Below are 26479 nucleotides of genomic sequence, written 5' to 3' on the forward strand. Positions count from 1 at the left end.
AATATGGTCATTGAGGACACACCTTCACTTGAGAGATTACTTGTAGTTGATCAACAAGGCCCAACAAGAATCAATGTCATTTCTGCGCCGAAATTGACATCGGTGGGCTACTCGTCTGTCAAATACTACTACTTTCAGGTACAACGGTCGCCTTATACCTCTCCTTCTTGATATTAACATTATTTCTAATTTTGAAGATGTATGTTCGTCTGTCATCCAGCAAAGCTTCACCCGGATTCTGGGCACAGTGAAGGTCTTGGCACTAGAATCTGTCGGCCCCAACCTGGACCAAGTTGTCAGTTGCCTGAGATGCTTTCTGTGCCTGAAGAAGCTGTATATCGAGGTGATGTTCCTTTCCTGTTAAATGTTAACCATAAGGGAGTTCAATTTTTTGCACCTTTTCCCAAGTTTACAATGACAATGTACTACGATTTCTGAAGGAATTTTGGAGGATTTCATGACATACACCCCCCACCCCGTATTGGTTGCTTGATTCATATGGTTACAATCCATAAGTATTTCTCACTTGGATTCATCTGTACTAGTTTTCTTAGGGAATTTTTCATCCAATCCAACCTCTTGTGAAGAAGGTTGCATGTTTCTAGGTTGTAATCAAATGCCCATGTTAATCATGTCAGATCGAAGATGGCACGTTGGTGCATTTTACAAATCCTGCATACCAAATAGGAGTGTAGTAGTGTTCAAAACTGCATGTAGGCACTAACACGTTCTCTTCTTTTGCAGATAATAATAGGCCCGGAGGTGGACAATGTTTGTAACGACAATCACATCGAATGCCTGGATCTTCATCTCTCGAATATTACTTTGAACTCCTACCGAGGGACCTTACCGGAGATTACACTCGCCAGGTTCTTTCTATCCAGAGCAAGGGTGTTGAGGGTACTGAGGTTGAACACGCATTTAATTAGGAAAGATGAATGGTATGTTGATCAGGAAGTCATTATGTCAAACCCATACATGACTTGTCAGCGGCTGATCCCTTTGCAGAAATGACGAGCTTTGCAATGTTTGAATTTGGGCATTGTAATCTTTGAATTTAAACCTTGCAATATTTATGGTATTTGTTATATTGAACCATTTCTGTTCTCTTGTCTCAACGCAAAGAGTTCATCCAAGTGAACCGCATGTCGTATATCGCACACACCTTGATCTGGCTGACCGTTTCTTTTGTGTTGCCTAATCACAAACAGTTCATCCAAGTGAACCGTATGTTGTATATCGCACACACCTTCACCGGGCTGCCCATTTCTTTTGTTCCTCCTCATCGCAAACAGTTAATTAAACTAAACTGTATGCCCTGCATCGCACACGCAACTAAAATCTGAACCGTGTTTGATGCATCCGTCATCGCAAACGTTTTGCACCTTTTTGTACGGGTTTTTTACACCACCGTTTGCAATATTTGCATCGCACACAGTTTCGTCGAAGGGTCTCTGGTCGTAGTGTCGCGTTAGCAGCATCCTGCAGTAGTGTAACTCTACTCCCTCATCCACTAAACCATCAGTTGAGGGGTCTGTCCAATTTGATGATCTCCTTCTCAACTTCTGAACCTTTATTTTTCTTAGTCAATCTTCTCACATCGGTATCATCTTCTCTAGGATTATGCAGCAAACTATCATCTCCACCTCTCTTTCTAGGCCTAGAAAACTAACCCTGCTCCACCGCTATCTCAACCTCAAAGTTAATTCTAAAAGCACAAAGCTCTTTTGTAGTTATTTCAGTAGATCCATGAATCTTCTTCAGATCTCTCACCCCCAAGCTTCACCCTAACAAATTCACTGCCAATTGAATCCATATCAATCTCAATGGTCGTTCCAAAGGGAGGTCCCCAGTTCACCCATTCCACCACTTGATATTCGGCAGGAGTTACATGTCTATATGGGGATCTTATATAGTCTAGGTGTACCTGACAAATGATCAAGGCTACCCTTAAAAAGAGGAGGTGGGTGGGTAGAGAGCTAGGTCATTTTGTGTCCTTTGAAGGCCACTAGTTGGGCTTCGAGGTGAGTTGTAGTCCATTAATGAGGAATTTCCTATACAGCGTGCTAAGCACCCATTAAAGTGTATTTCGCAACTTGGCGCACACCGCCTCCACTCTGGGTCGGCCCATCTACTCCTATTTTTCTTCTGTTTTTAACCTCAAAAAGGGTGCTAGGTATGATTTGAACCCACGACCTTCGCGTCTACTTTAGCAACGGTAGTCAACCAAACACCCACTCCGATGAGGTTAGTTACATCATTTTTACTCTTTTCTTCTTTCTTTTGTTTTTTTCCTTGTTCCTTATTTCTTTTATTTTTTTTCAAATGCATGAACTTTTTTTATCAAAATCAATGACCTTTTCTCAAATCCATGAACTTTTTTTCCAAAATCAAGTGAACTATTTTAAAATTTCCTGATTTTTTAATTCGTGAGCTATTTTTTTAGAATCCATGATTTTTTTTTTAAATTGGATGAATTCTTTTTCCAAATTTGATGAACTGTTTTTCTTTCAAAATTGATGAATTTTTTTTCCTAAATTTGGGGAACTTTTTTGAAGTTTTTGAACTTTTTTCCAAATTCATGAACATTTTTTAATTCAAGAACTTTTTCGGAAAAAATTTCATGTTTTATATTTTCGCATTATTTCCAGAAGTCAATGGTTGACTTGTGAAATGAGATCGAGTGCTCGCCTTCTATATGGGCCGGCCTAGTTGATTATGTGCATGGGCACCAAGAAGCTTAACCGGCGCCTAAGGTGCCTAATAGGAGGTTCCATTAATGTGAAAATCCCCACATACTATTTGAAGGCCTCCTTGCTTGGAGTTGGGCCTCATGTTTGCCACAATTATTTTTAGAATTGTTTTTCATTTATTTTTTTCAGATTTTACTATTCATGCTGAGATCATAAGAGCTCAAACTTAGATGGGGACTTTCCAACAGTTTTTTCATGAATGCTAATGACATGCACATATAGGCGATGTTTTTCTGAACATCTTGTTATCTTATTTGAATTTTTCTGAGTTAATATGACTTTGTTATAAAGTTTTGAGAGTGACGGTCAAACTGTCAAAGGGCCAAAACATAAGGAGGACGAAGTGGCTTGGACAGAACTAAAGTTTTTTCTAAAAATTAGGGATAAAACTGCCGAGTGGGACACAACCAAGAGCATAAAATTAATTATTCCTTTTCTTTTAGGACCCTAATAAATGCCACACGTGTGGCACAAACACATGTCAACTTCAAATGTTTTAATATTTTAAATGGTAATCCAATGTCAAAAAACGTTTTACATTATGGGACGACGGGAGTAACTTTTAAGTCTAACCTGCAATTAGATATTCTCACAAGATCAGGCATGAACACAACAATTAAATTGTACGAATGGAGTTAGGCACGAACACATGGCAACTCCAAACGTTTTAGGACCTGATAATGCTTTATACCGTGACCCTTGTTCAGCACAAGTTCTGTACAGATTAAATTGTACCAATGGAGCTTGGAACTTCGAATATGCAAATGATCAATGAAAACAAGCGATCTGCTACTAGTGATAAGTTAGACCTGGCAAATTGTCAACCGATTTCCTTTACGTGTGATAGGAACATTGCTAGAGTGCTACCCCCTCTGTAAACTAACATAAACGTTACAGAGGGAGTGCATTTGTTAGCCACATAAGAGAATTCCATGCAACCAAGACGACGGAAAACTCTGGATTCCTTTATACTGGTGTTAATTTACATCTCTGACGCTAAGAGAGAGAGAGATCAACTTGCTACGTATGTACAACCTCAGAAACTTTGTTTCCGAGAGAAAGAATATACGGAGTAGCTACCAACAAAGAGCAAAAACGCAGCAACTGTAGCTTGCCAATACTTGCTTTATCTACAGAAACAATTGATCAGGACACGGAACCTTTTGGCTAAAACAGCAGCCCTAGCTCTGTGCAATGACAGAAAATTGATCAATCCTGCGACGTTGCAGAGTACTCAAAGAGAAGCCGATTGGACGGTGTGGATTGGAAGATGACACGGAGTCTACTGGTTAGCTGGTATATCAGCGACCACTGCATCGCCATTTCTGAATCTTTCATTTGCCTCACAACAGAGGCCTGCATAACGACGGTGGTAATTTAGATCAGTTTATATTCATGCAGCACACTGCGCAGTTTGGCTCAAATTGTTTATTAAGCTTTCAGGAAGACGTAAAAGAATCATACCTGAACGCGTTTTCCAAGCTGCACTTCGACCTCCGTAGCAAAAGAGATATTGTTTGCCAGTGATTTGAGTGGATCAACCGTTGGATCTACAGACAACAAACTCGGAATCTGCGGAGCATAAACCATCCGCCAACGTGCTTGTCCAAACTCACCCTTGCCTTCTATTCTTGGCATCAAAGTTTCTAGCGTTGCAGTTGCGAGCTTCTTGAATGCAAGCTGTCCGTCACCTTCCAATAGCGATTCCGCAAGCTGCGACTCAAAAACCTTTGCAGCCTATAGTGCAGCAAGAAACCAGAGTTGTAAGAGTTGCACATAACTAGAGAAACAAAATAACTCAGGCTCAGTTAATTCAATGTTTAATTCTCCTTATTCCACTCTTGAGTAGAGAACTGGCAAGCAACCAGCAAAAGGTTCACCATGCAAAGGCAGATATCATAAAAACTGTTCAATTTTTTAAGAAAAGAAACTAAATCATGAGATTATCAGGACTACAGCAAAGTTAAGCTGTAACTCATTTGTTGATGTATCTCACCTCACTAGGTGACAGAACATCCTGGTCCACAGAGCGAGTCGAGGTTACAACCAGATTATCTTGCCACATGCTGGCTCGACTCATGATTTTGAATTGCCATTCAGATCCAACAAGGACGAGATCCAGAACAGGATCTAAACCAAGATCAGGCTCAAACTTTGCTACATTTAAATGGTCACTTTTAAGTCTAACCTGCAATCAGGTACAGAAATGTGAAACAACCCATCATAAACCATTTTCAAACTGGAAAAGAAAAAAAGAACTTGTGCCAAACAAGGGTCACGCTATAAAGCTTACCTGAGTAGCTACCAAGTTGACCTCACCATTTTCAAATGTTAATATACCCTTCGGTCTTATGTACTTTAGATGTACCATGCCATTAAGCTCAAGGTCACCACTGACAGCAAAGTTCAGAATTAAAGGATAAACAATTCTTAATTCTGGTCCCAGCGTGAGCTTCAAGTCATTGAGTCGGGCATCAATGTTTGGCTTAAAACTTCCATTCTCAAGAGTCCTTTCTGTTTCTGTTTGTTGACCAACGATGCAAAAAATTGAAAGCTCCAGTAAGCCCATAAAGAAAATTAGAAAAACAGCAGGACAGAGAGAGGGAGAAGCATACGCTTCTTTTAGATATTCACATCAAACATAACGAATTGTCACATGTGACCAGTTAACTAGTTAAGCTATGTGTATCGGTCAAGAACACTTTGCTGTGAAATATTAGTCAATGTCAAATTAATGGAATACGTACTGTCTGGCGAAGTTGACAATGCACCCAAGAAACGTGAGACATCTTGCGAAGTGGTTGTTTGACCAAAACCAGCAAGAAGATAGCTGGACTTGTTTGAAGCCAACCTAGTCGCCACAGCACCATTGCCTTTATCATGAGGCAAATATGCTTCACCATGGCTTAACCGGATCATCCCAGAGACATCTGGCCGCAATATTGAGCCTGTAACCTGCAGCTGGCTGTCTACTTGGCCACTGTACAAATCAAAACAAAAACAATTTAGCAAATGATAAGAAGACATAATTTGGGATCCTACATATTGCATGTTCAATATGAATTTATGAGATGCTTTTCAGGTTTTGGCACAGTACTGTTAACTGTTTCCAAAAACCAGCTTTAGAAGACAATCAACCAGATCATGGGGTGCTTTACATCACTCAGAAGCCGCTAGTCAGAAATTAAGCTTCAACATATCGTACAGAAATCCAAAAGGATAAAGTAGAAATAATTACCTTAAAACATTTTTTGCTCGTATATCCAGAACTTCACATTTCAACTCAATCTTATCACTGGCTGATGGCTCACTATTTTGCAGAGGTAGCGTCCCTTTCATTGACAATTTTCCTTTCCTCCCAACCCTGCTTTCCATGGAATTGATGAATAGTCTGTTGGATATAACATTAACATTGCCAGCGAAATTTGTAAGCGGCGTCCGGAGGAAAGGAGAAGTCACAGTTGCTCGGTGAAATGATGCAGACCCATCAACGACAGGCTGATCAACGGTGCCTTTAACCTTCCATCCAAATGGCAAACAAAACAGGAGGAACATATTAATCAACTGCTTCATGTTAGATCCAAAATAAAATAAAAAAACCATGGATTGCACAGGTGGAACAAAGAACTACTTATAAAATACAACATTTATGCTTCATAGTTTAAATCAACAGATATTTTCATCAATCACAATTAATCTATGAAAAAATGTATGAAAAAGAGCAATATGTTACGTTGTCCTTAGTGGAATTATGGGAATTAAAAAAGGATGGGCCACCTGAAGGAGCACATCAGCATAGCCTTGAAGCCAGTTTGCATAAGGACTAAGTGCAGTTATCAACATCATGCCACCATCCTTTATGTCTGCATTTACCCTCACTTCACCTGGTTCTAGCAAATTCCAACTTAAACCTTTTAGGCTTTCAGCTAACTGAAATTCCCAACCATCCTCTGGCTTGTCCCTCACGATTCTTGTTTCACTGATATCATTAGATGATCCTCTGTCTTTCGCCCAAACAGGGATTCTTATAATACCTTGTTTACCATCTCCAGCTTCCAAATTTTCCTCCGTGGAGCTGCTGTCGACGTAAGTCACAGGAATACTACCTTGAATGTTTACATGTCCACTTTGTATAGTTGGTTCGAAATTTGCATCAAAAACAAAACGGCTTGTTGGGGTTACAGAAGCCAATACTTCAGCTCTTCCCAGATCAATGCCTCCGATGGTGCCATCAAGAAGTCTAATTTGAACATCACATTCTGGTTTTGCAAGAGTGCCTCTCAAATCTCCCTCCATGTGTAAAATACCTTTTATTGGTGTCACCCATTGCCTCAGAAAGTGAATTGAATCTGTAGTTGATGATTCTAGAGCCTGAACTAGAGCTGGTATAAGACCAACTGGGAAATTAAGAACAGCAAAGTGAAGATTTGTTAGCGGGCCAAGAATTGATCCGTCAGCATGAAGGGTGGCGTTATCCTTCTGAATAAATAACTTATCAAGACGCAGGCCATCATTATTGCTATAAGAACCAGATGCCAGAACACGCTGTGTCTTGTATGTGCCCCACTCCCAATCTTCACCATTGAAATCAAAATCAGCCTGTATACATAAAGCCATTAGGAATCATGTTTACATATAATTCAGAGAAGATTATCTTGCTGATGGTGTCGTTTACAAAGTCAAGCTTCAGTAAATATTTCTTCCAGCATACCAAAAGATGTAGTGGAAATAAACCGCTAACACAAATACGAAACAAGGTTGAAGGAAATAAACATGGTGCAAATGGGGGGTGGGGGTGGGGGTGTATGTGTGTGGGGGGGGGGGGGGGGGGGGGGGGGGGGGGGGGTTGTTCAGTGAAGCTCGACCAAAATGCTAGAAGTGTTAGTGTAAAGACCACTATTAGGAGTTCATCAATAATTACCGGACAAAAGTCTGATAGAGTTAATATTTGACATGCTCACCATAGTATCTCCATTCCCTCCTCCACTGGCATCAAGAGAACCACGCCAGTAACCTCTCAGTTCAGCTAAGGCCGGAAGAGTTATATCTTCAATTGTATCATCATCCAACCAGTCGTGATACATTTCGACTGCCTGTTGCAAGCAATGGGATGAAGTTAATATAAGTAGCATGTCATAATAACAAGGGAACCCGCTAATAAGGGAAACCATAACTCTATGCCTGTGATACAATATTCCTGAACTCACTATCTTTAGTACCTTTATCTGGTCACGTAGGCTTTCAGCATTGAACCCAACAGAATGCAAGCATTGCATGAAAAGTTCCTGCAAACAAATATAGGATCAAATGGCTGCTACCATCTAGCAGACCATAAACACCAACGAATATTATATCCAACAAAGGAAAAGAAAGATAGAATCACAAATACAGAACAAACTGCACACCTTCGATCTAGAACGAATAACTGGATCTGTACTTCGTGAAAGAAGTCTTGCCAGGGGAAGTATTTCAGCTACTTCAGCATCTGGAACTTCTAGTCTCATCCTCCACCTGCCCATTGAAGACATAATGCTACCAAGATGCCCTCCCATTGCTTTCTGTATGAACCCATTACCATGACTTTCCATAGGAAATCTATCACGTGTTCCTGGAAACACATACTCCCCTTGAAGCTCATACTTGCTATTAGGTTGCTCTAGGATTGACTTTTCCATTGTAATCTGGGTATTGAAAATACAAAGAATAGCTAGTAAGTCAACACAGCAAGGACTCACAACTAGCTATTAAAAATAAGATAAGAACCTCACTGGAATGTATAACTAGTGTCAAGAAAAACAACAAATGCATGCTATACATCAATTGTTTTATGTTTGTCATCTGGGAAAGGCTAACATGGGGGATGCTAGGAACCATGAAACTGAGTTATAAGTTTCCTTACTCCAAAAATTCTACTAAACTACCAAAGAGGTGGCAAAATTCTTGATTACAAGTAATACCAAACACCTGCTAAAGGTAACACATGAGATTGGCTTCAACCTCACAAAACAAGAAAATATATGTGGAAGAAAAAAAACTCACAACATCACCACTCCATCGAGCAGCTATATCAAGTGCTTCACCAAACACGCCACTAAATTTGGGACGGACCACTGACAACAAACCATGACCTCTTCTTTTCTGGAAATTAAGCTGAACTTCTGCCTGTAACAATAAAAGATCTGTTACATTAGACATCATTGGTGGATTCTCCATTTAGCAATTGATCACAATTGATTTACAACAAATACTGGAGAATGGAGCCTCCACATTTATTTATTTTTTGAGCAGAATTGGAGCCTCCACATTCGATATATGCAACTTCTCATGAAATGCAAGAAAAAAAAGGAAAAAAGTGACTACTTAGTTGTTACTTTAGGAGCAGAAGACCACGTTGTAGTTCAAAAAAGTTTATATCAATTACAGAAAATTTATACGGCACAGAATACATAAGCTATGGACAAATAGCATAGCATTAAATAGCAGAACAACAGAAGGTGCAGCACAGAAAATGAATGATGCACATTTTCAATCCGAAAACTCCATTAACTTAACATCAGCATAATATACATTTTATTAGACTGCATCATGTAGTTAATTGAACTAACATCTCTCCTGCGAAATTTAAATTGCAGAAGTGCTTTACTATCTGACGGTATGCAAGCATCATGACTAATTACAACTCACGTGTATGAGACATAGAATCAACCAAACAGAGCTACCAACAATACAGAACCTGAAAACAGATTACCTAACCAAAAAAACACGGAGTATACCATACCCTCATCTAGGACAATATTACCTTCTGAACAAATCCACGTAATGAAGCAAGCTCCAGCTCGTCAAGTGGCAAATTCCGAACCTTTACGACCAGAAGACAAGTATCAACAATATCGAAATGGACTCTACAAGTCTTATAATGTTCAAGAAAGATTGCTGGCAAGGAAAATACACACACTAACACAACACTAACAGTAGTAGAGTACCTCCAAGTTAGTCAAACTTTCAGGATGATAACATATATTAGACTTCAGCTGCCCCTTTTGGAGGAAAATTGATAGAAGCCTCTCATCTTGAATGGCCTCATTTGTACCAAAAAACAATGGCCCGTTCACTTCTATGGAAATCTTTTCATCAGGCCTGCCGGTAGCATTTAACTATGTTGCAGGGGAATAGAGATAGTAAGAGGAAGATGATAATAATAATAATCAACATAAATACCAAATGCATACAGCACTCGCTTCAATTATTTGGAAGGTACGCTTGACATAGAAAATCATCACATCATATATATCGAAGGAGAAAATCTTTATATCGTGTTGAACCGTGGAGTTAGAATTAAAGCCTCTTAAAGAGTTAAAAGTTACTGAAATTATGCCCGTTGCTCGCATAAGTAAAATAGTTGCTGCCAGAATAGTTTACTTGGGTGAAAAATTGCTATAATTTGTCAGAGTATGTTATTATTGCAATGCAATCTGTTAAGCAGCATAAAATGGTAACAGAAGTGAATCAATTTGGATAGCAAAGTGTACCTTTAAGTGGACGAATGGCCCTCAAGCCTTGGAAAAAATAGTGAATGTATTAAGTAGACATCCATTCTTTCTATTTTTATTTGGTTCTCGTTTTATATTGCAAGGTAATGGGCACACATTTTAGTAATTTGAAGAAGTAAAGACAGGAAGTGTTTAAATCCAAAATTCCACTTTACAGACTGTTAGAGATATGTCTCTGTGCATGCTACTATTGATGATCCAAATTATAGCACTTAGTGCACACAACCGAGGCATGTACAAACAAATTGAATTAGACTATAAAATCGCATACAAGCAATGCAAGTCAAATTCAGAGGACGAAACAACAAAACAGCAACTTACCATCACAGAATCTCGTGACAAGGAAAGAAAACCAGTAGACTGAGGTGCCAGCATGAGTTGGTTAAGTTTTATTCCTGACAGAGAAATCTCCCCAACAAGCCTTGACACATCACTCTCAAGCTTACTTTGGTCCATGATACTTTGTAAAGCACCATAAATCTTGTCATCAACTACCTGGCTAGGTTTCACCACTTTTCCTTGAAATTTCACCCTTCCAGATGCTTTCAAATGTAATGGCCTTGGTGTATCAAAAGGTATTGAAGAAGCTATATGAGCAAATTCGAAGCCTCGCATGCGTAAATCCAAATCAACACTCTCCACAACTAGTGGCATAATCTTTTTCATTTGATACATCTCCTTGTACAGCGAGTAGTCATCAATATATGATGTTTGAATACGAGTATTTAAGTCAAAGGAAACTGATGATGAGTTAACCATGATATAATCATGTGCAATAACAATATTGCCCCGTGCATCAGAAAAGGAATCTTCTGCATTTGGTGCAGCCCATTTGATATCAAATTTCCTGTCATAGGTTTTTGTTGTCGTTAGAATACCAGAAAATACGTAGCTTACTTGGCCGTTAGGACTCCAGATGATAGATGTAAGATACTCACGGTCTAATAAGGGGGCCAGAAAGTCTAGTCTCTCCGTTGAGCTCGCCAATTTTCAGTGGGATCAGCTGAATTCCTCCAGGTATGTACCGATGCAAAACCTTATCAAGTAAAATGCTCCCAGATAAATTAATATCCATAGCAGAATCGTCACCTTCCCCCTGCAGAGATCTAAATATGTATTATACTTGCATAAGGTGGTAAATTTATTTTGCATCATAAGAACAGCAGAGTATCTACTGGATTTGTACAGCTGGTACAGCAAATTTGTGTGTCAGCTCTTAGGAATACGCTGCTAGTATTCCATTTATTTCGGTAGAGTACAGACTGATAAGTTATACACCCTCCGTCCCAAAATAAGTGCCGCTGATTTAGTACAAAAGACACTTATGTTGGGACGGAGGGAGCAGTTGCGATTTCCAATGTTCCAGGGGCTCAGTAGTAGACATTCACTGTAAGCCCAGAGAAATAAACAAACAAATGGTTTAGCTAGGATGTAATTATCATGTCTATGGCGAGGCCGAAGTTGTGAATAATGGACCTAAGAGTTTGGAAGGTTCTTCATGAATGCATTTGCATAGTTCGTTTCCATATGTATTTTCAATTTACGAAGTCCTGATGTCTATTCTACGTTTTCGAATATCATTGTGATCTGAGATCTTCCATCTTATTCTTGATAATGATACAGAGAGAACAAATGCTTGGATGACTATAGATGTAGAAAAAAGTCGGCTGAAAATTAGCGCAAACATGAAAAGATGACTAGGTGGAAGTGTAATCAAATAATCAATAATCACAATACCTCTGGGCAAATCCATGCATTACCAGCCCCTCGAATTTCTCCACCATCCAAAAGGCATGCTCTAATACCATATAAGTCTGCAACCTGTAGCCGGTGATAACAAAGAGAAATTAGTTGTTCAAATTTCACAAACTTCAATAATGGAAAAAAAATTAGTGGCTCTATTTCTACTCACACAGTTGTCAAGGTTGAAAGTGAAATTCGCTGATACATGAGAGAAAGGGATATGATCAAACGCAGCAACTGCACCAGCCTCCTTGTTTTGAATCACAGCTTCAGAAGCTGCAGATGGAGGCATACCAGATACTGAAAGGGACTTCCTTGAGACAATCCCACTTCCAACAAAAACAGGAGCATCAAGAGGTCCTTGACAATTAAATACAGCAGTAACAGCACCAGCCACCTAAATAAGATAAGAAGTGTACCAGCAGTTAAGTCTTAAAGGATGAACATGAAAATTTAGCCAAAACATTTTTTTAAACACATACATCATTGATAGAGATCATCCTAAGCTATTGCTAAGAAACAAATGAGACAGAACTGCTTAAATGGTATTTCAGGCACAGTTTGCGGTTGCTGAACTGCGATGTGTGATCATATTTTAATATTTTATATGTACTGCAGAAAATAGCTACAGAAAAAAGAAATGGTAATATTAAGCTGGTCAGACAAACGGGATTATCACTATCCACACGAGAGTGGTCATTTTGCTTCATCAAGAAGTTGATTTTTAATGCTAAGAACCATGATAACTGGTATTTTAAGATAAATCACAAGTGTCATTGCCGGGCAATTCAAATGAGTGGAATAAACCATCTATCATACACCTACATAAAAAAGTCAGGTTGTGCAGTGCATTTTATATTGAAGTCAAACTTATTTTTCGTGTTGTGCCATATATGCAGTTTCAGTATAGCTAACTCCAGATATGATTTCAGATGGATCATCACATTGAATCGGCAGTACAAAACAGAGTATATTGTTTTTCGCTGCATGCAGGAATCTAGTATTTCCAAATAAGTCAAGTAAAGTATGTCGAACCGGAAACATCAGAGGCTTCATTTTCACCGACTTCATAAGCGCGTTAACTTCAACAGACGGAACCTGAAAAAAAAAGATATCAAGTAAATGTATGAGTTGCTGTTTAGGGGACTACATGTATATACAATGTAAGTAGCAACTTAAAGATACCTGGCACATTAGATGGAACTCTCCATCCTCAGGATTTAAACCAAAATCGCCAGAAGTTTCAACCGGAACATCACCAAACCAACCACTTGCATTATGCAGAAATACTCTTTGACCACGGAATGACAGAGTTGCCACTATTTCCTGAATATGTTCAGGCTTCCATTAAAACTATAATCACTTGGAATGTTTGCAGCAGTAATATTTGGAAAGTAGTTACTGTTTGCATATCAAAGTACGGAAATTCGGAAGACATCTGAGCACATGTGGCCTAGTTTTCACATTAGAGCCAAATGTCAGCGTCTGAAATAGATACTTAATTTGAAATGCTAATGACTGATCTGTTTCTTACTACACTGCAGATCAACAGCACCCAACCTGAGGCGCCCTGAGAACACGCTATATAGCAGCCGCTAATATGACAATATCGCTTCTCCAACACCTCATTCTTCAGTCTCTTTCTCCCTTAGCTAATACATTATGCCAGAAACTTGTGCATCCAGCATACATGTGTTGAAGTGTATGCCTAGCCCTTTCTGGCTTTCCATCAGTTCGGACTTTTGGTTGCGTTGGCTAGTGCATGAAGCTTAACATGGTATATGTGGATTGCCTAGCCCTTTCCATGAGTTCGGACTTTTGGTTGTGTTGGCTAGTGCACGAAGCTCAACATCATGGATATCATTTGTCAATACTGGAAACCATAAGTATAAAATGTTGCTTATAATGAAGTATGGCCAATTGTTGCACATCAAAATCCAAATTTTGGGTAGTCGATAAATTCACATTTTAGAAAATGCTAGGCAAACCCACATAGTACAGAAGTTCTTTCCAGGAAATTCAACAACAATTAAACTGGCCCACCTGATGATTCATCTATCATTCCTGGAAACCCTCATGAATTTCTAGCTATACCCCTGATTCTAGTCATTTCAACAATATTCACCAGCGACCAATTGTGTTTACTTTTAAAGAAGTAACTAGGCACTCATTTTTCACCCGCAACACAACACTCTAGTTATTGGTAAAGTAAGGGGTCAATGACCTACGAGAATATTGGTAGCTCAGGTTAATGGCAAATCAACAAGAAGGCATTAACATTAAAGCCATGTTAATCTGTCTTGTGCCTATGAAAACTGATTCCTCGCAAGACCCTACTTATTACAAACATGCAGAGTTGGAAAAACAAATGAGGTAAGGCATAAGTATTACCGAAAATGATGAGGGAGCATCTAATATCTGAAAACCTAGGCCTTTCACATCAAGCTGGCCATGAATGCTCGGAAAACTATCACCTTTCGACATACAGATATGCACCTGGAGAAGGAAAAAGAGAAATATTGATGTACGCATTTAGTATCTCCAAGCATGAAAAAAAGCAGTTCTCATGACGCATGTATGTCTAGAACTCTAGATGTAGCAATGTAGCATGAACCTTGTGGCAAGTTCAGTTATTCATTAAGTACATGTGGAAGTCATGTCCAGGTATTGTCTAAATTGTATGCACAAGTGGCTGATATTAATACTGAAATTGAACATGTAAGAGATTAAGTTTAGAAAAGCACCTCACCAGTTGCTCTTCCTTTGTGCCAGACAACTGGTATTTCTAGGATACGCTCAAACAGCTGCACATGAAAATTGTCCTTCAACACAAGAACTAAGAACTGTAGCATCTTGTATACATAATAAAAGTAGGTGCATTACCGGAGCAAAAGCATTGACTACATTCAGATTAGCATGCCATGTTTGCTCCGCTATGTCAACAAAGACATCTGTAGAAAGATAACCCCCTCCTTGAGAAGTTTGATCTTGTCTCCACTCCATGCAGTTCCCAGTGACATGCACATGTACACGATTATAGGAGTTTTTGAACTTGACATGTCCATTAGCCTGTTTCATTTCCCTACAATAGTAAGGCAACGACTACAAACTTAGTTGATGTTCATTTATAATGCCGCAGTTGCACCCCAACCCCCTTTTAAAAGAGCCTATAATAATGCACTGAATAATACGAGTAAGATAAGTTGAAATATACTGTACCCTCATTACAGTAATTTACTTGACAATATAACTCCTGAAAATAAGAATTAACAATATAAATCCGAACACCGGTTATGAGAATATTTATTGTTCACAGAAATTTAATTGTTGGGGAATGCAGTAAATTCATGGGAAGAGATAGATGATCACAAAAATACCCCAATATAATTTCCAACAGTGATACACTAATACATTTTGAAAATGCACAAGAAAGGACAGAAGAGCACATATTTGCAATAAAAATGGCAAATGATGAGGTCAAACCTTGGTTCCTGATCACCGTATCCTAGAAGCATCAAGTTCCCTCCACTGAAATAAACAGAATCCAGTGTGATAGGAAGCATATGCTGAGCCCCACCAGGATTTATCTGGTCAACCCCTTCTACGAGTCCAGCAGGGGCGTCTTCAAGACCGATAGCAAATCGCGACTTCAACTTTTGAATTTCAACACCCAAAGAAGCATATGGTGCATTGAAATTAACACGGGAGCCCTTTGCCTGCAAAGGCCAAAATGACCGACCAATATTATCTTCAGAAAGACTCTCAAATTCCTCCAACATGTGGCCTTGGTACAAGTTGCCCTCGTCATGCTGCACATCTTCCAAATGGTTGCATACCAACATTTTGTTATCGGAGTGATGCAAACTATGCTGGCTAGGTTGTTGATTATGAGAATGCTCCGCATACACATCATTTGCATCGATGATTGGCATTGCACTTGCAGATTTGCCTTCACCTAGACAGTCCAGACAACGACTACTATTTGGTGGCAATTCACCAGAATTCTCTGGTGCCGTATCAGAGCTGACAATCGGTGCATCATTTGAAGTGCATTTAGATGAATTATTCCCAGAACCAGGGGATGAGTTATCAGGATTACCACTATCCATGTTTTCAAAATATGCCACAGCAGCCTGTGCACTACGCCGAAGGATCCTTTCCTGAGAGGAATTGTCGATGCCCGATACCACCTTGCTGTGACCTTTTCTCCTGTACCTTCGCTTGGTAGGGTTCGGGATCATCCTAGACCAGAAGTTGATGCCCGGGATGCGCGATTTCACACCAAACGATTTCTCCAAATCCGCATGCTTTGAGCTAGAGTCAATAATGCCTGGATCCATGTGTCGATCGTTCCTGTGCATTTCATCAGCACAGAGGGGTGGGCTACTAGCCTTCCCATTTCCGACAGGTCCATCATCCTCCAGCATCTCGTCAGCCGAACGTGAAGTGGATTGGCCACTGGGAACTATGTATCCCCTTTGAGCAGATTCCCTAGCGGCTCTGTCCCTCTCCTCGTCCCACTGCCCCCCAGCCTTCTCCCTGGCGAGCCTCCTAGTCTTGGTACGGTAATCAATGCCCTCCTCCGACGAGTTCCTCTTGGGCTTCCCCTCCTCGGACGGCGCGGGGATGCCCAGCCAGGAGAAATCCTTCCTCTGCGCGACGAGCGCGGTGGGGTCGGAGAGCAGGGCGTCGACGACGACCCGCCCCCGCCTGAGGCTGGCGAAGGGCCTGACCCTGATCTTCATGACGGGCACCTCGGCGCAGGAGAACTCGTCGGCGCGCGGGCCGACGGAGCAGGTGTGGAGCGTGATCCCGAGCGGCGAGACGCTGCGCGCGCCGCCGACGCGCACCTCCCGCTGGAGGTAGTCCCCGAGCGCGGCGCAGGCGGCCGGGAGGAGGCGCGCCTCGACGAAGGCCCGCGCGCGGTGCTGCGCGTACCATGAGAGCGCGGCGGCGACGGAGAGCACGGCGGCGAAGGCGGAGCAGCGCACGAGGAAGAGGCCCTCCCGCCATACGGAGGCCAGGGAGCCGATCAGGGCCCGCAGCGGCGGCGGGCGGTGGTGGTCGTGGCCGTGGCCGTGGCTGGGGAGGCAGTCGCTCGAGTCGGAGACCCTGAGGCGGAGCAGCGGGGGCGGGTCGAGGCGCGCGAGGGTTAGGACGGGCCTCGGGGCGTGGCGGCGGCAGCGCGCGCGGCGGGGCCGGCGGACGAGGAGGGGCGGCGGCGCGAGGAAGGGCGAGACGCGGAGGCAGTGCGACATTGCGTCGGGCTGGCCGCCTAGGTGACCATTTGCGTGCGGCGGGAGGAAGAGAGATGGGATGGGTGGGTGGAGTAGTAGTCACCGGCAGTGGGCGGGCCGAGAGAGAGGGATGGACGGGGGAGAGATGCTTGCCTCTCGCTGGGGTCGTTGCCTACTTGCCGTGCTCGCTTCTTTTTGGATTTGCCGCAGATGATTTGTCTTCCCTTCGCCTCTTCTTGTCTCCTTTGTGATGAAAGCGAAAGCCAAGAGAAGCTTATTCTTTCGCTCATCTTTCTCGTACAAAAAATGGCCTACGAGCAGCATAAGGAATGAATGTTTTTCAGAGGGCAAAAATAACAAACACGCTAACAAAGACGCTCCTACAAAAGAAGGCATCAGGAACCTAAAGACAACCATGAAGCATCATCCACACAGAGAGAGCGGGAGAGAAAGTACCCAAGAGGCCCTGTTGGCCATGTTGTTGTCTATCATAAGTTCAACCGGATCAACACAATTCAAAACACAATTACAACGACCGTTCTGGTGACCACAAAGGCCTTCCAGAATTCCGAAACCGAATATCAGAAAGGCGCTCCATGGTCACCATAAATACACAACTCTGGGGAGGACGGGACGGGACAGGGAAAAAGTTTATTGCGACGGGTCCAAAACGAACAAGGGGATCATTCATTATCGAAACTCAGAGCATCTCAAAACTTGGGCGGCCCGGCCCCTTTTTACCGCACGGGTTGCTGGTTGTAATGGTTCTTCTCCTTCTTCTTTGCCGCCGCGAGCCTGGCGGTCCTGGCTGCCGCCTCTGCCGCGGCGATCTTTGCAGCTGTGTCCGTCTCCTTGCCCGACTTCTTCTTCTTCATCGACGCCATCTTCTTTAGGCGCTCCTTGACATCCACAGCCGTGTCTTCCTCGGGTTCTGCACTGGCAGCCTCCTCCGACACTTCAGCTTCCTTTGCCTCCTTTGCGCTCTTGTCCTTCTTGTTCTTCTTCTTCTTGGCATTCTTGCTCTCTGAAGGGGCAGGTGCGTCTTCCTTTCTCTCTCCATCACCAGCTTGACTCGCACCTTTCTTCTCAGCTGCAACAATGTTTATCATGTATGTAAGAACAAAGTTTATAAAAGCAATGAAGCCACATATAGGTACTCGGCTTTATTAGTCCTCCACAGCGCTACATAAGGGAAATATAAAAAGGGGGGAATCACTTAAAGTGGAGCATTACCATTGTTGTTTCCATCTTGTGCAGCATCGCTTGTGTTTTCAGAAATTCCCAACTCAGCTAACACAGCATCAAGTTCAGCCAGTTCCTTCTTTTTCAACTCCTTTTTGGACAGCTGCCTTTCTGTCTCTTTAGGTGCTGCTGCAACTTTCTTCACATCAGGATCAGCAGCTTCCACTTCCTGCTCAGGTTCATCCTCGGCACCATCCTCAGCCTCATCATCATGCTCCTCATCCTCACTTTCAATTTCCTGCAGCACATAGAAGCAATGCATCTAAGAACAGTATCACCAAGGTATACAGACACAACTATTACCATGTTCAACATCAGGCGAACCTCTGGCCGACAAAGTTCAAACAAGATAAATTCTGGTAGAAATCTAATAAGTAGAGGCAGTTCCTTATGACTTGCCTAGACAACCTGAACAGGAACTTGGACCGAATTACTATCAATCAATTTTAAATATATGTTTTCATTGTGTCTGGGGTGCTTGAACTCAAAAGGAATTACAGGTGCCATAACCTCTCCCTGACTTCAATTACTCCGAAAAAACCTATGTTAAGAACTCTCAACAACTTTCCATAAAAACTACCAAAAGAACAGCATGACATCTTCAATACAGAATAAGTGAGAGAGATACTGATGGCATCAAATAGGTAGTCTTCCATCGCATTTTTTGTGTGCATTATGTGCCACTACACGCTAGTCACAAAGTTGTTATACCTAGTGTGCAACATGGATAAAACACTAGTACATCAATGAGTGATAAGTACAGGAAATGCTACAACGTTAATGCATATCATGCCTACACTTGCCATGTGCAATAATAAATTAACAGATAATACACTGACAAAAAAGGAATATCACATCAACGCAAATAGAAATTCACAGGCCATAAATGCCCCAAAAGGCGGAAGTAAATACACTCACTTATAACCCATTTGTCGCACTGAACATCCATTCCGAAATGACAGGGGATACGGTTCACAAAATTAATCTGGCAGGAATTAGTACACCACAGCCTACAGGATGCCCCCTGACCTCACTCCGACAACTCTCCCATCATACCGACAGTGTACGAATTCTTGTTGCAACGCACCACTTCCATAACAAGACCTAACTTGAAACTCCTTGCCCGCTGAACACGTCACATGGCGATGGGGATGCCGTTATCAATAATCCCCCAGTCACTGAACATACGTTACACAACGATGGGGATGCCGTTATCAATAATCCCAGTCACTGAACATACGTCACACAACTATGGGGATACCGTTATCAATAATCCCAGTCACTGAACATACGCCACACAACAATGGGGATACCGTTATCAATAATCCCAGAGTCAATGAACATACGTCACACAACAATCGTCAATCGATATACCGTTATCAATAATCCCACAGTCACTGAACGTTACGCAACGATCGAGATACCGTTATCAATAATCCTGCAGTCTTGTCCCCTGCCTCACTCAACCAAACAAGCACACACCAATACGGACACCATATGGAATACAGCTAAGCCGCTTCCGATTCGGATTCGCTGCTTCAAATAATAACTACAGATATAATTCAAAGCGCAATTGTCCACTGGGCACACATTGTGCATCAATGGTGGCTAGCGTTCACAATTAACCCAGCAGGCATCAGTACACTCATAGTCTACAGATGCCCCCCTGCCCCACTCAATCCAACATCTGCATATCAACACTACCACCATATGCAAACTAAACTAATCAGTAATCATATGGGCGTCGCACAACAGCACACTTTCCGTCTCAACCAAAATAAACAGATCATGAACAGCACAAACAAATAAACAGGGGAGTGCGTAACAGGGAGAGAGATGGACCTCCGGCAGGGCGGCGTGGACAGCATCCACCTCGTCCTCCTCCTCCTCCTTGGCCGTTTTGGCGGCGGCGTGGTCGTTCCCCCAGATGGGCGCGGGGGGCGCGGTGGTGGCGAAGTAGTCGTCGTCGTCGTCGTCCTCGACGTCGGCCCACGACTTGGTGTTGAGCGGCGCGGGCGCCCAGAAGAGCTCCTTCTGCTGCTGCGGCGTGGGCTCGTCGCCCTGCTTCCCTCCCTTGGAGGAGCCCCCCTTGGCCTTGTCGCCCTTCTTCTTCTTCTTGAGGGTCTCGAGCGCTGCGAACACGTTGCCGGTGTTGAGCTTGGCCTCGTCCGCCGCGCCTCCCCTCCTGCCTCCGCCCACCATACTCTTACCTTGACCGGGGATGCGACGAAGCCCGGCGGCTAGGGGACCCCGAAATCGGAATCTAAATCTAGCCCCGCGGCGGCAGCGGTCTCGGGGGACGGCCGCCGATCTGCGCGCGACGGGCCGGGGCGTGCGTACGGAGCGGCCGGATAGGGGGGCTGCCTGTCGTCGGCTTGATCGGCGGCGCCGCGGCGGCGTTGGGATTAGGGTTTTGAGACGGGAGGGTGGGGTGGGGTTGGGTTGGGTTGGGTTGCGGTGGTGTGTCGAGAGAGGTAAAACGGCGTGCTCTGTCGCTGGTTTATAGAGCGAGGGACGGGATGGGATGGGATGGGACGGACGGACGGGTAGCCGTTTCTGGTCTGCGCTGCGCTCCTGCAGGAGGGTTGTGGCCCGCCCGCCCGCCCGCCCAGCTTATCTTTCCGCAGCGAGCGAGCGAGCTGAGGTCTATCCGTGCGGCCACGCGCAAGCGCGACCCGGAGCCGTGTCGTAGGATGCCGGCCTACGTCCTCGTGTTTTTGTTACGGTCTGCAGCATCTGCACGTGTACTCCGTCCGATGCACAGGGTGAAACCGGTTTCAGCTGCTGCTGCTGTTGGGAATTCTGCCGCCACCGTTCTCTTCGACTGGCACCGGGCGTACTGGAAAGTGAAAAGGGGGTTCGAAACAGGACGCGACAGGCAGAACCGGCGCTGCCTATACTAGTACATCGTTTAAACCAAAAACAGAAAAAGTTTCTGAGCCAAAAGGACGACTCAAGGGGGCAGGTGAGCCGGAATTAGAGAGACAGAGCGCGCGCAAGGGCAGGACCGACAGAGGCTTTTATTATCAGCAACAAACATTTTCAGCAAAGATTACACGAGTTTAACCTATATATCACCGCACGCCATGAGACAGTATTATAAAACATACTGTAATAAAAATATAATACTACCGCCCGGTCGGTAGTAACAACAGATCCATCCTGGATGCTTCCCCCAATTTACATGACCACGGAGGCTACTAGACTGCCTGCCGCTTATCATCATCATCCCAGTGAAAATTGTGTACATGGTGTATGTAGTTCGGTAAAAATTAAAGAATATACTTGCACACAACATGCGTTACAAGGGGTGGGGATCATGCCACGAAGAATATGAAGATCATGAGGAACACCATCAGCACGAAGAATATCTTCATCATCAGCCACCTGTTTGACGAGATGCTGTTGAGGTACTTCAAGAGTTGGCCCTGCGCTCCCTCGACGTTGGCTACCGTCTCCTCCATGTTCTCATCGATTCTGCCATACATAGCACACAAGTACACGTTTAAGGGAAGACTCTTAACCCAATGGAATAAAAGAAAAGAAAAACATGAACTAGGTTTGGCGCACAAAACCTAGTCTCCTCCATCTGAGATAATTTTACCATGAACAAAGTACTCCCTCCGTTCCATAATGTCGTGCGTATAGATTTTCTGACTTGTTAAACTTTGCAAATTTTGACCAAGTTTATTGAGAACCATTTATATGCACAATACCAAATATATAAAATATGAAATACTCCCTCTGTAATGAAATATAAGAGCGTTTATATCACGAGAGTAGAGTGATCTAAACGCTCTTAGTATTTCTTTACGGAGGGAGTACATCTTATGATGAATCTAATAATGTGTTTGGTATTCTAGATGTAACTGTTTTGTCCCAAAACTTGGTCAAAGTTTATAAGGTTTGACTTTTCAGAAAATCTATATGCTCTACATTATGGAATGGAGAGAGTATTGGCACAGAAAACATAGTCTACTGGAGATAATACATCTGAACTAATTTTATCATGAATAATAAAGAATATTTATGCCTAGCAAGCTTAATAATACTTGACCAACAGATCAGGGACCAGAATCTTGTGCTGCGGTAGGGGGCATACTAAAGTAGTCAATTAAGAAGATCAGGAGAAGCGCCTAGACAAACATCACATACCCTCCAATCAATATTAATCGTCGCTCAAACGGATGTATCTAACACTAAAACACGTCTAGATACATCCATTTCAGCGACAACTAATATGGATCGGAGGGAGTACCATGTATCCTTCTGATTTAAAGATAACTCAAGCCAGATCATCATGCTAAACAACTAAGATTCATCACTATTTTCAGAAAATGCCTTATAATGGGATTCTCTAGGGTGTGATCAAGTCCGACATCTTGGAGCTGTAAATAATTATTCAAAATGAAATATGAATATGACTCAAAGTCTAAGATTGCTACTCCTGAAAATATATACGACAAACTTAGTTTGCGTAAAGTTCACCTGATTGCTAACTCTCCCTGCTGAGACACCATGGTTGCCAGCTGGGTAAAAATGTTGCTCAGCTCATGGATGGTTGATTCCACATTTTGAAGAGCCTCAGCTCTGCTCTGCATGTAACTATCCTGCTGTACTGCCAATTGCTGCTGCTGCATGAAAGCAGGAGACGACGACGATGATGATGATGCTCCATGATCTCCATTAGTCTTCTTCCTGGTGAACAGAAGCAGAAGATTCAAAACCAAACTCATGAAGCACGCTGCAATACTTGCAGAGCTTTCTATGGTTAAAGCAACAGTAACGCAAGAGTAGTCCAATTCGATTACATTAGTTCATTAAGAAGATCAGATCTGCATGTATGTATTTGTTAGTTTAGTATTCCATTGTTTAGCAGACGGTTATATGAGCCTTCCGAGTATTGCATTTCTAATATAGAAATGGAATAAGAACTGTTTTATCATGCTACCCTTGCATGACAACATCCTTTTCCTACCTTCCTTCTCCTTAGACACCATTCAGTCAAGGTTTCATCATGGCACGTGGGCATCAGGGTTCAGGGTCTCAACCCCATAATACTCATAAGTATTAATAATGGTACAGTTTCAAAATACTACTGGCTCTATTAGGGGCAGGGAATTGTTTTGCAAAACTTTGTCTATACCATTTATTAGGAGTGTCATGTTCTGCAAAAACAGACACCTGACAATAAGAAGCACCAAGCGTATGGCGGTGCAATCTCTGACTAGCATAGCATGTGAAGGCCTAAGCTAAGGTGGTTGTGCATAACTGCTCACAATGTTAGTACACACTGATCAAACTGAATGCTTGCAATGGTACCTCTGAAACAACGGCGTAGTTGCAGAGTCACTGGCCCATGGCGCTGGGGGTGCAGCGTCGGATGCCTCTCTGGGAACAAGGGGCCTCTGACGAATGAATGGATTTGATGCATCTTTTGCAGCTGAGGAGGAGAACATTTGCCTTCTGTTTTCATGGACCTTCAAATTCTGCACATTCAGGGAGAAACACACTTAGTGCACCATTTATAATGAAGACACTATCCAAAGAAAAAGGAAACATGGTGACAATATATTTGAATCAGGAAAGCATTTACTATTTTTATCTGACCTCTGTCCGCATTGTAAGGACTTCTTTGAATTCTTTCGTTGCACTCATCAGTCGATTTTTCAGGTTGTCCACAACTGTAGTGGAATGATTTGTTGTGTCCTTGGAAAGATTGCCGCTCTCATTTTGTGAATTGCACAGAACTTGTAAGTCCATAACAGCATTATTCAAAGCACCAATATCCTTCTTAACAACTGCAGTCAACTCTTGTATCTCTAAGGTAGGGTCATCAAAAACAGATGTCTTCTTTGCCACTGTAAACAATCATGTTGTAAAATCAGCATCGATCCATACTTTATACTCCCTCTGTTCACTTTTATAAGACGTTTTAGACAGCTGAAATTGAACTGTTTTGGGAGTTGTCTTAAATATCTAAACGGTCTTCCAAAAGTGAACAGAGGGAGTACTGTAAATACACACAGAGCAAGTGTTGACATCATAGTTCAATATGGTTAACTTGCTGACAGGTGAAATAAAAAAGCAGTACATAACTATGAATGTTACTTTCTCGGTCAATAGTATCAAGAGGTCATTTACAAAATTTCCCATTCAACTGATAGCAGTTGTAAATTTTACAACCAATAACTTTGCATCAAAGTGCGAGGAAGCAGCTAAGCCACCACACTGCTATTAAGATATTACTTAGGTGGGAGGCCAAACTAATAAAAAATGTTAAGCTTCATCTAGTGCTTATGAATACAAAGAAGGTGCAAATAAGTAGAAACTATGTTCAATCCACATTTGACAGCGGTAGGCATACATCTATCTACATTTTCTACCTTCATGCAGTGTTACCAATGCAATGCAATGCAGAAAGTGCAGTGAAATCTTCTGAGGAAGGTATTAACCAACCAAAGACATCTAAAGCGGAGACAAGCACTCTAGAAGTGGCAACAGAATTAGTAGTACAGGGATACATACTAGTACAAATGATTATAAAAAAAGGAACAATCAGTGAGCCCTCACTGCACAGCACTAGAGCAGATATGCAGACATTTCATATATCACTGAGAGACCAAGGTACTAGTTTACATTCAATGCACATGCACATAGCTGATGCATATAATCGCATTGAGACTGGACTTCTTTGCTCATCTAGCTTCAAACATGGTAATGGACAAAAGAAGCATCTTACTAGCAAGTACTAGAATATATCAGATGTAGTAATTCATAAACAGGCACAAAATGAGGCAGATGCCATCACTGCTATCATCGCAACAAGTGCAGAACAGCTGTCATGATACCAACAAAGCAAACTACGACAGCGCGATCTCCAGTAAGTACACAAACACTCAAAGATCAATAAAAATAGCAGACATCTAATCCAAATGTCATACGAGCACTAGGTAAGAAACAAGCATGCTTCGTACAATATATATACATAGCCATCCATGCACGTTGGCGTCTCCTCAGGCTACGAACTAATCAAGCATGAGCCGCGCAGCTTGCAGCTAGGGTGTTCCGAGATCCCAACCCAACAGCGCGGAGGGGAGGAACTAATCGCTGAACTAATCGGTGGCAACACAAGCACGAAGGTTGTATTGGTAGTAAATGGAAATGTAAAAAGGGGGGAGTTAGATAGTTATACATTTAGCGAGGCGGGCGAGCTTCTGGGAGGTCTGGTGGATCCCGAGCCCGATCTTGGAGGCGCGGCGGTTGAACTCGGAGTGCGCCGACGCGACGGAGCGCGAGTCGTCGAGGGGCCCGGCGCTGCCGCTGGCCGACGCGGCGGCGGGGGACGGGGCGACGTGGCGGCGCGCGCTCTCGACGGCGGAGCGGAACTCGTTGGTGCGGTCCCGGAACGACGCCGGGGCGGACCGCGACAGGTTCATGGCCGCCGCCGACGCCGGATCTGGATCTGGGCCGCCGCGTAGGTTGGGCTCGGGGGCGCGGGCGGGCGGGTGGGTGAGGGGGATTGATGGCGGGTTCGGTCGCGGTGCCGCTTTTCCCCACCGAGGATTATTGGGGGGGAGGGGGGGCGGAGACGCGGTGGAGGGGGTGGGGGTGGGGGATTTGGTGGGAAGGAATGGGGAATCGAGCTGGAAACTGGGGAGAGAGATCGGTGGTTTGATGGTTTTCCCCTTCTTGTCACGAGAGACGAGACGAAGGGAGAGATGAGTTGGAGATTCGCCGGGTCGAGACTTCACCGCGTTTCTCTTCTTCTGGTCGCGTTGCTGCGACGGTTCAGATCGAGCCGTACGGGGAGCGGCAACAGCATCCACGGTTGTGGCCGACCTGGTGACGAAGGTACGGTCGAGTCGTCCACCTGTCGTGCGTGGGCCCTGTTCACTAGCATTTCATTGTTTAAATTTTTTTATTACTACACACTCGCATATATGTCCGTGAT

At 43.1% G+C, this 26479-nt stretch overlaps 3 protein-coding genes across 3 annotated transcripts; all 3 read right to left on the minus strand.

The window, feature by feature from the left end:
- Nucleotides 1–3686: 3686 nt before the first annotated feature.
- On the minus strand, nucleotides 3687–17491 carry LOC109739235 (protein SUBSTANDARD STARCH GRAIN 4, chloroplastic). The gene is made up of 23 exons (XM_020298323.4): nucleotides 15530–17491; nucleotides 14930–15128; nucleotides 14791–14850; nucleotides 14438–14542; nucleotides 13232–13372; nucleotides 13082–13144; nucleotides 12216–12443; nucleotides 12041–12124; nucleotides 11242–11399; nucleotides 10625–11150; nucleotides 9737–9907; nucleotides 9553–9612; nucleotides 8793–8915; nucleotides 8159–8434; nucleotides 7973–8038; nucleotides 7715–7846; nucleotides 6531–7352; nucleotides 5992–6272; nucleotides 5501–5733; nucleotides 5047–5273; nucleotides 4750–4941; nucleotides 4218–4490; nucleotides 3687–4109 (listed from the first exon to the last, which is right to left on the minus strand). The coding sequence occupies exons 1-23, from the start codon at nucleotides 17302–17304 to the stop codon at nucleotides 3963–3965; spliced, it is 6342 nt and encodes a 2113-aa protein (XP_020153912.1). The 5' UTR covers nucleotides 17305–17491; the 3' UTR covers nucleotides 3687–3962.
- Nucleotides 17492–17736: 245 nt separating this feature from the next.
- Nucleotides 17737–21213, minus strand: LOC109739234 (uncharacterized). Its single transcript, XM_020298322.4, has 3 exons — nucleotides 20368–21213; nucleotides 18517–18763; nucleotides 17737–18373 (listed from the first exon to the last, which is right to left on the minus strand). The coding sequence occupies exons 1-3, from the start codon at nucleotides 20725–20727 to the stop codon at nucleotides 18021–18023; spliced, it is 960 nt and encodes a 319-aa protein (XP_020153911.1). The 5' UTR covers nucleotides 20728–21213; the 3' UTR covers nucleotides 17737–18020.
- A 409-nt stretch (nucleotides 21214–21622) lies between these two features.
- Nucleotides 21623–26275, minus strand: LOC109739233 (syntaxin-32). Its single transcript, XM_020298320.4, has 5 exons — nucleotides 25721–26275; nucleotides 24136–24386; nucleotides 23848–24014; nucleotides 23014–23223; nucleotides 21623–22002 (listed from the first exon to the last, which is right to left on the minus strand). Exons 1-5 carry the CDS (start codon nucleotides 25962–25964, stop codon nucleotides 21843–21845), a joined length of 1032 nt encoding a protein of 343 aa, XP_020153909.1. The 5' UTR covers nucleotides 25965–26275; the 3' UTR covers nucleotides 21623–21842.
- Between the last annotated feature and the right edge of the window lie 204 nt (nucleotides 26276–26479).

The sequence above is a fragment of the Aegilops tauschii genome, chromosome 3, assembly GCF_002575655.3.
Source record: "Aegilops tauschii subsp. strangulata cultivar AL8/78 chromosome 3, Aet v6.0, whole genome shotgun sequence".
Classification (NCBI taxonomy): Eukaryota; Viridiplantae; Streptophyta; class Magnoliopsida; order Poales; family Poaceae; genus Aegilops; species Aegilops tauschii.